At 38.1% G+C, this 10,655-nt stretch overlaps 3 protein-coding genes across 3 annotated transcripts; 2 read left to right on the forward strand and 1 right to left on the reverse strand.

Annotated features, from left to right (window-relative positions):
• Positions 1-3,086: 3,086 nt before the first annotated feature.
• On the forward strand, positions 3,087-3,743 carry g0s2 (G0/G1 switch 2). Its single transcript, XM_008319026.2, has one exon. The coding sequence runs from the start codon at positions 3,106-3,108 to the stop codon at positions 3,436-3,438; it is 333 nt and encodes a 110-aa protein (XP_008317248.1). The 5' UTR covers positions 3,087-3,105; the 3' UTR covers positions 3,439-3,743.
• A 592-nt stretch (positions 3,744-4,335) lies between these two features.
• On the forward strand, positions 4,336-7,404 carry taf8 (TAF8 RNA polymerase II, TATA box binding protein (TBP)-associated factor). Its single transcript, XM_008319024.2, has 8 exons — positions 4,336-4,512; positions 4,860-5,019; positions 5,619-5,717; positions 5,793-5,855; positions 5,959-6,083; positions 6,194-6,341; positions 6,431-6,573; positions 6,932-7,404. The coding sequence occupies exons 1-8, from the start codon at positions 4,471-4,473 to the stop codon at positions 7,070-7,072; spliced, it is 921 nt and encodes a 306-aa protein (XP_008317246.1). The 5' UTR covers positions 4,336-4,470; the 3' UTR covers positions 7,073-7,404.
• LOC103385223 (protein pitchfork) lies at positions 7,343-9,557 on the reverse strand. Its single transcript, XM_008319023.3, has 5 exons — positions 9,136-9,557; positions 8,957-9,055; positions 7,876-8,009; positions 7,681-7,798; positions 7,343-7,589 (listed from the first exon to the last, which is right to left on the reverse strand). The coding sequence occupies exons 1-5, from the start codon at positions 9,283-9,285 to the stop codon at positions 7,524-7,526; spliced, it is 567 nt and encodes a 188-aa protein (XP_008317245.1). The 5' UTR covers positions 9,286-9,557; the 3' UTR covers positions 7,343-7,523.
• Between the last annotated feature and the right edge of the window lie 1,098 nt (positions 9,558-10,655).

The raw sequence follows: 10,655 nt of genomic DNA on the forward strand, positions 1-10,655 counted from the left end.
GTGCGTTACCCAAGAAGATTATCGTAAAGTGGTCCATGACTAGGTCAAAGTCAGTCAAAAGTTAGTTACACAACTAACTGAAACTCTCCAAACCGTTTGAGCACAGTCTTTGAAACACTTTTGAGCATTAAAGCTTCAAAAGCTAACATCGCAACATTCATTTCCTGTCCAGATTAAGGATTATAAATATCAAATATTAAAAAGAATCTTATCTACATTAATGTACTATAAGGGTGAATGAGACATTTTCAAAGTACTGGTTTACTTTATAAAAACATCAGAAACTATTGGACGTTTCTACAAAAGGCAAACAAAATATACATCTGAATAAAGAAAAAAATTCAAAACACCTCAAAACCTTATGTCCTAATTCTGTGACCTGACCAGAAATCCCTATTTAACCCAACCTGTAAACCCATTATCTGGCTGTACATCCACTGAGGATTATCTAACCCTGGAGTTCATCTTCCGACAGAACCAGGATTACCAGCACCGGTGGATTTAGAGCTGCAGCCATTCAGCAGAACTCACTGTGAGTTCACAAACACGCTGTCGCCACATGGTGGATCACTCACAAACACGCTGTCGCCACATGGTGGCGCTCTTCTCGTCTGCTCTTCTCGTCTGCTAACGATCTGAAGATTTAAAGAATGTTCGGAACTTCTTGTTGAAATGTTAAAAAAACATGTTTATGACTCACACTTCCCAAACTTCCCGCTAAACACCTACGTGATCGCTGTGATGAAGTTGTAGAGACGGACGGGCCATTGTAGCAGAGGAGCCCAGATATATGGGCCAACGGTCACCGCGGTAGAACGATCTCTGCTGGGAGTACCGCTGTGGTGACGTTTGACCACTGAAACTGACCAACAGGACTAAAGGTTGATCTGGAAATCAGAGGCATTTCATCACTGCAGAGCTTCAATGGTGAAACGTTCAGTGTCATTTGGGAAATTCTCCTCTTTAATCACGTTAATCACACAGTCGTAATAATAAATGTTCTCATAATACAATCGTTAATTTAATTCAATTAAATGTAATCACGCCCTCATCCGGTCACCGCTGGGATTGACTCCAGCTCCACAGTGACCTGAAAACAACATCAAGCTGTCAAAGATTATTTAATGAATGAATTTTATTCGTTGCTGAACTGTACAAACAAACTTCCATCCACAGGAAACAGTGGCTAAAAAAAATAAAACTATGCTAATGTTTTGTTTTCTGGTTGAAGTTTGAGCTGCTCAAGTCTTTGAGCAAATGTTCCTATATTTGTGATGATGAACCAAACATCTAATGACTTATCTGAACTGCATGATTTGTCATTTGTCCAGAATTGTCAAACTTTCAGTTCCTGGAAAAGACGTTATCTTGAATGGAACAAACATCTTCCACCTCAGTGGTACCTTCACCAAAAAGCGGACCCTCCATGTCATGGCTGCTGCTGCACCTTCACACCAACACACATGCTGGATTTTCATTGATTTCATTGATTACAGCCTGGATCCACTTTGGAAGGTTTGATTTTTGGAACTGCTCAAAAATCAAACCTCATCGCATGATTTTGTGTCAGCGAGCATTTTGGCTGCAGACTGTGTTAAAGGACATGTCCTTCCTACAGTTGTCCTGAGTCCATTTGATTTGGTAAATCCCAGTATTGTGACACTTACCAAATCAATGCTAAACTGCTGGACAGTGTTGTTCATTTAGTGACAGCTTCCACCAGCGTGGCCTTTCACCTAGGAGATCCCCCGACTATCTGAATCTCAAGCTAAAAAAAACACTTTGTTTTTGAATGACCAAACAAAAAAATACCCTGCAAACATCAGCAGAAAGTGAAGAAACCACATATTCATTTTTTCCAACTTTTCTTTTGTTAAGACAAATTACAACCCTTTTTTAATGCACTTTTACCTGTTAAACAATATACAGTAAATGTAGAACAGCTGCTTAGGCAGTGGTGTCTTAGTGATTAAAGAAGTGGACTTGGGTCCAGAAGGCTTCAGGTTTTAGTCCACCAGCTGCCAAGTCACCACTGAGGTGCTCTGAGCATGGCATGGTGATGGGTTAAAAGCAGAGGTCACATTTGGTTGTGAGCAGTGGTGTGCTGTGTCACAATGACAAGTAGTTCACTTTCACTTTTTCTTTTTTTAAATATTGCTGGTTAAAGTCGGAGTTTTTATCCTCAGGTGACCAGAACTGTCCATTCACATCACTCAGACATGATGGTCTGACAAGGTGGACCAATCCACAGCGTTGTTGAAGATCTGTCTTTCTGTGTGTGTGCGTGATGAACAGCACATCAGTATCCTTTGACACTGACTTTATGAAATTCTCTCGTTTTTGTTTTTTCTTTTTTTTTTGACACGTCTCTCTGTGACAAAGATCAGACACATTTCACAAGTCTTCTGTCTGACTGCCCTCCCTCGGCTGCTGCACTGTGGGGAATAATGTCAAAGGGCAGAGAACCTCACACACACATACACATACACATACACATACACAAGTGGACAATCACTCAGTTCTAAGTTAGCAAGCAGGAGTGAAACATTTCAGAGCTGCTTAATCAGAAGGATTCCACTGAGGCTTATCTCCTACTGAACCTTTATCTCTGTGTTCAGTGAAGGAAACTCCATGTGTATCCACACAGGCATCGCCTGATGAGGGTCAATGTGTAGACTGGAAGACAACACAACACAAACCTAGCAGTCATGTTTATTTTGTCCTGTATTTATCTTTACCCTGCACTCAGCAACGCCGCCTGGCTGTACAGCATATGAACTACATCAGATGATGTGTAGTTGCTTCACATCTCGTCCCGCGCCCTTTTACCCAAAAGTCATAATTTTGCAAAACGCCTCATGAATATGTATCTGCCTCCACTGTGGGAGTTGACCTAAATCTGTGAGTGTTTAAAAATGGCGCAGTCTGCCCCATCCTGGTAGATGCCAGAGCCACAGAGGAGCAGAGTTACACAGTGCATCAGGTGAGTTTTTCTTTTTTTCGTTTTCTTTTTGAAAATTTAATAATTACTCTTGGTAACTACTGAATTTTTTTGTTCTTATTTTTGTTTTTATTCTCTTCATCAGTGTATAATTCAGAGAGCTCATGGAATCCCTCGCTGAGATAATTCCTTTTGCTAAGGAGATGATGAACCAGAAGCCAAAGTGGGCCATGGTGAAGATCTACACCATCGGCTCCACCCTGGCCATACTCGGAGTTATTGGTGGACTTTTGGGCATGGTTCTCCTGCCTTTTGAGGAGCAGGAGGTGATCGAAGAGACACCAGTGTTTCTGCTCAGGAAGAAGAAAGAGAAAGAACAAGTGTTCACATCACATACCTATGGCTCTGGACCTGAAGATGCGTTGGAGACAGCAGTGATCAAACATCTGGTGTCTGCTGGACAGAGAAGCTCAGCAAACCGTTTGCACGCTTCATGAAGAAACTGATCAAGGCAGAAGGTTGTAAAATGAATAATCATGTACGACTGCACTTTCTTTTCAACTAGTTTTTTTATGTTGTTACAAGTGCAAATCTCACTGCTGGCTTTTAATATGAATATGTGGATACAGATCTGACTGCTGTGCAGCAGATTGATGCAGTGATGCATACGCAATGAATGTGCTGGTAATACTTGTAAATAATTTCATATTGCACTCCAATAAAACATATTTTCAGTAAGTAACAGGAGCAGACCTTGACTGAATAATGATGAATGCAAAGGATTAAAACAAAGATTAAAGAATCAAGATAAATGCAGGGTCCATGTTGTTAAATGTGACTGCAGATGTTAAAAAGACACGAAAAACACAAACTAAAAGTTAATATTTTTATAATCCAAAAGCAACAAGTGATTTTTCTGTTTTAGTTCATTTAAGGCCTGTGCAAAACAACACACATTGTTACTTTGTGGGTTATACAGGCAGATAAACTACAAACTACACAAAAATACCCGAAATGTGACAAATGTAAAAACGCTGACAAAAAAGGAAATACATTCTTAAATAATAAAACTAATAATAAACTTGATAAAAGAGTAGTAATAATGTAATAGATTATAAAAACTGCGCTCTGATGCTGCTTTTAGAATTTACCAAAAATAATTTAAAATGTTCAAATATGACAAACTAATTTTAAGCTAACTATTACAGTCCTAACAACTACAAACACCCCAATGTTACCCGTACATCAGCAAATAAGCTACAAATCTTTTCAAACAAACAAATGTTAGCCAAAAGATAGCTTTCAATAGAAGATTGCCCTCCGACAATGCATTGTTTTCATAGTGACAATAGAGGGCGCCAGCAAAAATGAGAACTGCTGTTGACTTCCGGTGATATGCGGAAACGACGTCAGGAAAGTGCGCCGTGTTTACTAACGGCGGCTAAACGGTGGCTAAACGCAGGTAGGAGAAATACAAGTTGCTCTCAGGACAACTCGGATGAATTGAGCGAACAGAGTTCAAACAAGAAATGATGGCGGACCCATCGGTCTCGTCAGGAGCTTTAGCAGCGGTAAGACTGAGCTTTTTACTCGTTTAGGTGAATTAACCGAGCAGTCAGGCGTTAATGGTCGATAAGTTTAAAAATGATCAAATATGTCGCTTTACTCAAATTACAACTTGGATTTTAAATACAGATTAGATACAAATATAAACACTCAAACGTTAATGTGTAATTTATAAGATATCGATGTATCATTTAACTAGTACTTTGCATGTCACCATTGGCTACGGCGAGTTAGTTACAATTTTAGCGATTGTAAGAAATGTTTGTATTTAAAAGGGAATGGTGTAGGATTGTGGAATTTGTCGAACTTTGGTTTCCTCTGGACATTTCTGATCTATATATCACGTCCCCAGCGGACAGGAGGCAGTAAATCCGCCTCGAGTCCCGCTGAGAACTACCATCTGGCCAGACGACGCACCCTGCAGGTTGTTGTCAGTGCCCTGCTGACAGAGAGTGGCTTTGAGAGTGCGGAGAAGGCAGCGGTGGAGACCCTTACTGAAATGATGCAGAGCTGTATGTATAAAAGTGACACGATAACACAGTTAATGTCAGTGTGTTGTGTATAACTTGCTTTAAATTCAATCTAAATTGTTTAAATAACGATGTTCCTGATCAGAAACACATCCTATCATTACTGAGGCTTCTTCATAACTCATCCTGTAGGAACTTAATTTAGCCTAAATGTGATAATTGTAAATATAAAAATGTAAACTATACTGTTTAAGTCAAAGTTAAACTCTGACTATGGTGAGTGTATGCATGTTTTAGATGCTAAATAAGGTAAAACATTTAACAAGCTCACTGTCTCGTTCTCTCTGAAGCCCACTAACCTGTGATCCTTTGTTTTCATTGGTCACAACACAAAACTTCTTGACAGGCACAGTCGGACAGTTATGACCTGCATAAAAACCTGAACTTATTTAACATTAAAAGTGTGTTCAAACTTCCCCTCATTGTCATGTTAATTTCATTTAATATATTTAATATTACTGTGAAGCTTTAGAGAGCAGACCATGAATTTGATCAGACTCGTCTGACTTTTTGTTTGTAATGAGCTTATAATCCATACGCAGATGCTTTTCTGAATCATGTTGTTGTTTTTTCCCCCACAGATATAACTGAAATAGGACGCTGTGCTAAAGCCTATTGTGAGCACACGGCCAGAACCATTCCGACCCTCTCCGATACCGTGGTCACGCTCATTGAAATGGGTAAATCCTGAAGGATCCAGATTTAATGTTTCCACATCATGAAACCGGTCCTTTAATCTCACTGTTTCACTGCAGGGTTCAATGTAGACACGCTGCCTGTGTACGCAAAAAGATCCCAAAGGATGGTTATAACTGCCCGTGAGTTCACTCACTCATTCCCAATGAATCCTACTGTAATACGAGACTTGAACATATCAACATGTTAACTCACAGAATTAATGAAGATTTTTATACATTTCAGCTCCAGTGACAAATCAACCTGGAGCTCCCAAAGCTCTGTCAGCTGGACAGAAACGTTCACATCCCTCCCACATCCCAGGCCACTTTCCAGAATTCCCTGACCCTCACACCTACATTAAGACACCAGTGAGTTTGAGTCCAATATTCTTCATACAAATACTCATAATCCTGCCTACAGTATATATTTTACAGGGCCGTCATTCTCTCTTTTGAGCCGATTCTCTTCGTCTCTGCAGACATTCAGAGAGCCCGTGTCAGATTACCAAGTAGTGAGAGAGAAGGCAGCGTCGCAGAGGAGAGACGTGGAGCGAGCACTCACCCGCTTTATGGCCAAGACGGGAGAAACTCAGAGTCTCTTTAAGGACGACATCACTGCCTTCCCCTGTGAGTGTTTCCCTCCTTTTACCAAAAGTCACCTTTAGTTTGATATATTTTCTTACACCCCTAGTGATGATTTGTGATTATGTTTTCAGTGATTGCAGCAAGGCCCAGTGTCATTCCTTATCTTAGCGCCCTCCTGCCATCTGAGCTTGAACTGCAAGCGCTGGAGGAGACAGATTCTTCAGAGCAGGACGACCAGACAGACAGCGACAACACAACAGGAAACCACATCACTGTAAGTTCCTGTGCTTGGGACTCACTGTGGTTGAAATCATCTGTAGCTCAGTCTTCATCCATGTATTAATGTCACGGTGTCTCCCTGTCTTTACCTTTAAATTCTAATAATGTATAAACATTTTTAAGTAAAAGAAAACCTACTTGAACTCATATTAACTGGTTTTATAAATCAAGTAAAACTCATGTCAGTATTTTAGTGAGGGTTTCATTGTATAAGAAACACACGGTGATGAAAAAAAAAATCCTTCAATAAAGAACATAGGCAGATTAGACCATTGCTAATCGGTGCTAATTTTTATACTTTTAATATTCAAGTAGTAAACAACGTCATCACGTCATCATTTTTATTTCTTCAGGATGATCCTGGTGCAGACAAGGAGAACTCCCTGCTTCCTCCCAGTGGTGGCGTTCCCTCCACGAAGGCCAGTGAAGACAATGTGATAGATAATCCATACCTTCGACCCGTCAAAAAACCCAAAGTCAGGAGGAAGAAATGATTTGGAATCCCGCTGAATTTACAGACTTGCACCTGCCACCTTGGTTGGTGCTCTTATCAGTGGACAGTGATTCCCTCCACATAGAGACGTGGCGCCATCTACAGACCCACTTCGTTTAGTGGGGACATGTGGCTGCTTTTCCTCCATGCTGGGACCAACACGGCTGTAGATTATTTACATTACAATCCAGGTGGAACGATAAGATTAACTTCCTATTTGTTAACAATCTATTTCTTTTTTTCAAAAAGCACTCATTTGGTTTGGAAACAGTTTGTATGTTGAGTCGTGTAATATACAGACAGCCATTTTGTGAATAAAGAAAACTAAGTTTCTTTTTTTAAAGTTTGTGTAATGATATTTAGTCTTGATCTTGACATTAAGTGTTCCCAGAAGTAATGAGAAACACAATCATTTGGTTGTTGTTTTTTTCTTTATAGCATTCACATCAACGTTAATAGTACAAACTCAGGTAGGCCACTCTGCTTCTGTGCTTCAGGAACTCTTTTTCACCATTTAGCTGAAAGAAAATAAGAATTTATAACCACACTAAAAGTTATGTATATTTGTATAATCAAATATATGTATAATTATAATTCACTTGTACTCACCATTACTCTGAGTGACTTCTTCTCCAGCTGAGGTAGTCTGGACCAGTCTGGTCTGCCAAAGCACATCGGCCAGCTCACTTTCCTGTTGGTCACTGCGTTGTAATCATAGGTCCCAGGTCTAAACCACAAAACAACATCTGTGAGTGCATTTCAACACTGATTCTCTGGAGCGGGGTCTGTTTCTGTCAGTCTCACCCTGGGTTGGTCTCCACTGTACTTAATCTGCCTTTAAACCTCTCTGCAGATGAATTGAAAGGTGTTTTTCCAGGAAGGACAGTCCTGGACTGGCTCTGATCTGGTTGGTACAGCTGTGGTGAAGGCGTCGAGGTCTGAGGACAGTGACGTACAGATGACGTGTAACAGGTCAGAGGGGTGACCCCCTAAACATTGTATTTGACTTTCATTAATGTTTTTTTTGTAAGTAGTCTCAGACCTGTAAACAGGTCTCTGTTAAACCAACAACTCATGTGGATTATATGACCATCTGTGACCGAAACATGGAAATAAAAAATAGAAATAACCCAGCGCCACATCACATTTAAACATCACAAAAAAATAGTGCATCACAATCCAGCAGACGGCAGGCCAGCAGCCTTTCTTAGCACTATGAATAGCACGTTTCTGAAACAGTTTACAGAAAAGAAACCAAATGATAAAACCTCAAAGACTCAATGACCATGAATGTATATTCTCCATCGTTGCAGAACTTTATAAAACTATGTACAGAGTGAACTTTGACTTGAATCTCTCTGGACATTTGAGGTTTTCTGCAGTCGGTTAACCGATATGAATGTGCATATTGCTCTGCGTGGTAAACACTGGTAACTTCGACCACAGGAATTTGATACAACTCAGTGTCATTTGGTTTGGAGACTTTTTTTCTGCTGTGTACTTGTTGTGTGAGACACAAGTGCACCGTGTCGTTTCCCATCAGAGTCTCCACCCTGCCATACAGAAACGTTTTTACAGAACTGCAGTTTATATTCAATAAAGTAATGTCGAATGAAAAAGTGGGACAAAATGCTCAATTTGCGTGACGCGGGACAGAGGCTAAAATGTACATTACAACGTACAGCGGGACAGCTGGTCACTATACAAAACTGATTTCTCGGTATTTAAATAAAAAACTGCAAAACAACTTTTGATTGCATCGCATTGCAATGATGTGAATTTTGTGAGCTAAGATTTACAAGCTTATACAAATCAATGTCTCTTTTATAGGATAATAAAATACAATTTATCGGGAAAGCTAGGGCTGATAAATCAGGTGCAGTACCTGGATGTCAGGTGGAAAACGAGCCGCAGTTCTTGCAGACAGACAGTATCCTCTCTTACTTCCTGGTGTCCTCTCAATTTCATAGATTATGGTGCCGTACTGTGAGGAGGGAAAAATATTATTGTGACCATCTATCTTGTCGAGTTCATTATTATAAAATCCATAAAGTTCAAACAAACCTCATGGTTGTTATAGCAGCCAGGGCCGACGTGCGGTGCGTTCAGTCGTGACATCTGGTTTCCCAATCTGTCTGGAGCGTAATGGAGAGGGAAGAGTTTCCGATGTTGACCGCTGCCGAAAGCTGATCTACGAACAGTGGATTCTGTCATACCCGGAATTGAAAAATGCGTCTAGAAGAAAAAAATTACAAATACATTTGCTGCCGTAGCGCCGTCTGTGTCATGAAAGTTAAAGTGTTGTGGTGTAACTATGGCAACCACAAGGCACGTGCATGTAACGTTTGACTTCTTAAATTAAACAAAGTGGTATGAAATTGTGTCAGTATCTTTAATAGATCAGGAAATTAATGGTTTTTAATCTTTCTCTGTGTTCAGTTTTCCCCACAGTATTTTATGTAGACTGTGGCGTGTCGGGAGGAGAGGGATCGGGAATGAAATTATTATTAGTCGGGAGGAGAGGGATCGGGAATGAAAGTCAAATTATTATTTTTTTTTCTAAAATCTTTTCAAAACATTTTTTTACCAAAATCTTTTACTAATTTTTTTAATGATTTTTTTTTTACAAAACTTGTCGTCATTTTCTCTTAGTTTCTGACACACAAAAATGTAATATTTTAAAAGAGAATTTCATAAAAAAAATCAAAAAATGTTCACAAAAAGCCCTAATTGACTCAAAAAGTTCTTTTATTTTGACAGAAAATGTTATAAAAACAAATTTGCTAAAAAGTTCTCTAAATGCAAAATTTTATGAAAATTCTTTTTTGAAAAAATAAACAAAAGATTAAAAAAATGTTTTTAGAAAAATGTATAGAAAACATTTTTTAACAGTTTTTTGAGAAATAAAATATCAAAAAAAATGTTTACAAACCTAAAAATAACATTTAAAAAGAAATTAGAAAAAAATTGATACTTTTTTCTGATACTCATATTCATATTTTATATGAATATTTCAAAAATCAACAAAAACATGCGTTACCATCGTGAAAAAATCAAAAAAAAAAAGTCTGCCTTAAATAAAAAGTATGCCTTAAAATGCAAGATTATATCCTAAAACATGCTGCCAAGTGAATATTTTGTGTTTAAAACAGAGAAATAAAATGTCTAAAACATTTTTTACAAAATTAAAAATAACATTTAGAAAAAAAAGTTTTTTGAAAAAACTATTAGTAAAAAAATATTTTGGATTTTTTTTTAAAAAAATACATACATTAGAATTTTTTTGAGAGAATAAATGTCTAAATAATATTTTGAGAAAATTAAAAAAAGATTGAAAAAGATGTTTTTGGAAAAATGTATAGAAAAAATTTTTTAGAGAGATTCTTTGTTGAAATAAAAGGTCTTAAAAATTTTATGTTTTTTTGAAAAGTATCAGAAAGTTTTTTGAAAAAACATTTATAGAAAAAAGTTTAAGAATTTTTTTTTTGAAAAATGTTTGAAAAAAAATTTTTTTTTGGAAAAATGTTTATACATTTTTTGAAATATTTGTATAAATAAAAGCATGTTTTAGGACATAATCTTGC

The sequence above is a fragment of the Cynoglossus semilaevis genome, chromosome 10, assembly GCF_000523025.1.
Source record: "Cynoglossus semilaevis isolate Cse_v1.0 chromosome 10, Cse_v1.0, whole genome shotgun sequence".
Lineage (NCBI taxonomy): Eukaryota > Metazoa > Chordata > Actinopteri > Pleuronectiformes > Cynoglossidae > Cynoglossus > Cynoglossus semilaevis.

What these genes read in the sequence shown, in the direction of transcription:
- LOC103385223 (XM_008319023.3), bottom strand. Translation starts at nt 9,285, where the DNA reads ATGACAGAATCCACTGTTCGTAGATCAGCTTTCGGCAGCGGTCAACAT. An exon ending in GCTGCTATAACAACCATGAG is followed by an intron (nt 9,056 to 9,135) that starts GTTTGTTTGAAC and finishes CCCTCCTCACAG; the next exon opens with TACGGCACCATAATCTATGA. An exon ending in AGAAGTCACTCAGAGTAATG is followed by an intron (nt 7,590 to 7,680) that starts GTGAGTACAAGT and finishes ATTTTCTTTCAG; the next exon opens with CTAAATGGTGAAAAAGAGTT.
- taf8 (XM_008319024.2), top strand. Translation starts at nt 4,471, where the DNA reads ATGATGGCGGACCCATCGGTCTCGTCAGGAGCTTTAGCAGCG. An exon ending in GGTCACGCTCATTGAAATGG is followed by an intron (nt 5,718 to 5,792) that starts GTAAATCCTGAA and finishes GTTTCACTGCAG; the next exon opens with GGTTCAATGTAGACACGCTG. An exon ending in AAGGATGGTTATAACTGCCC is followed by an intron (nt 5,856 to 5,958) that starts GTGAGTTCACTC and finishes TATACATTTCAG; the next exon opens with CTCCAGTGACAAATCAACCT.
- g0s2 (XM_008319026.2), top strand. Translation starts at nt 3,106, where the DNA reads ATGGAATCCCTCGCTGAGATAATTCCTTTTGCTAAGGAGATGATGAAC.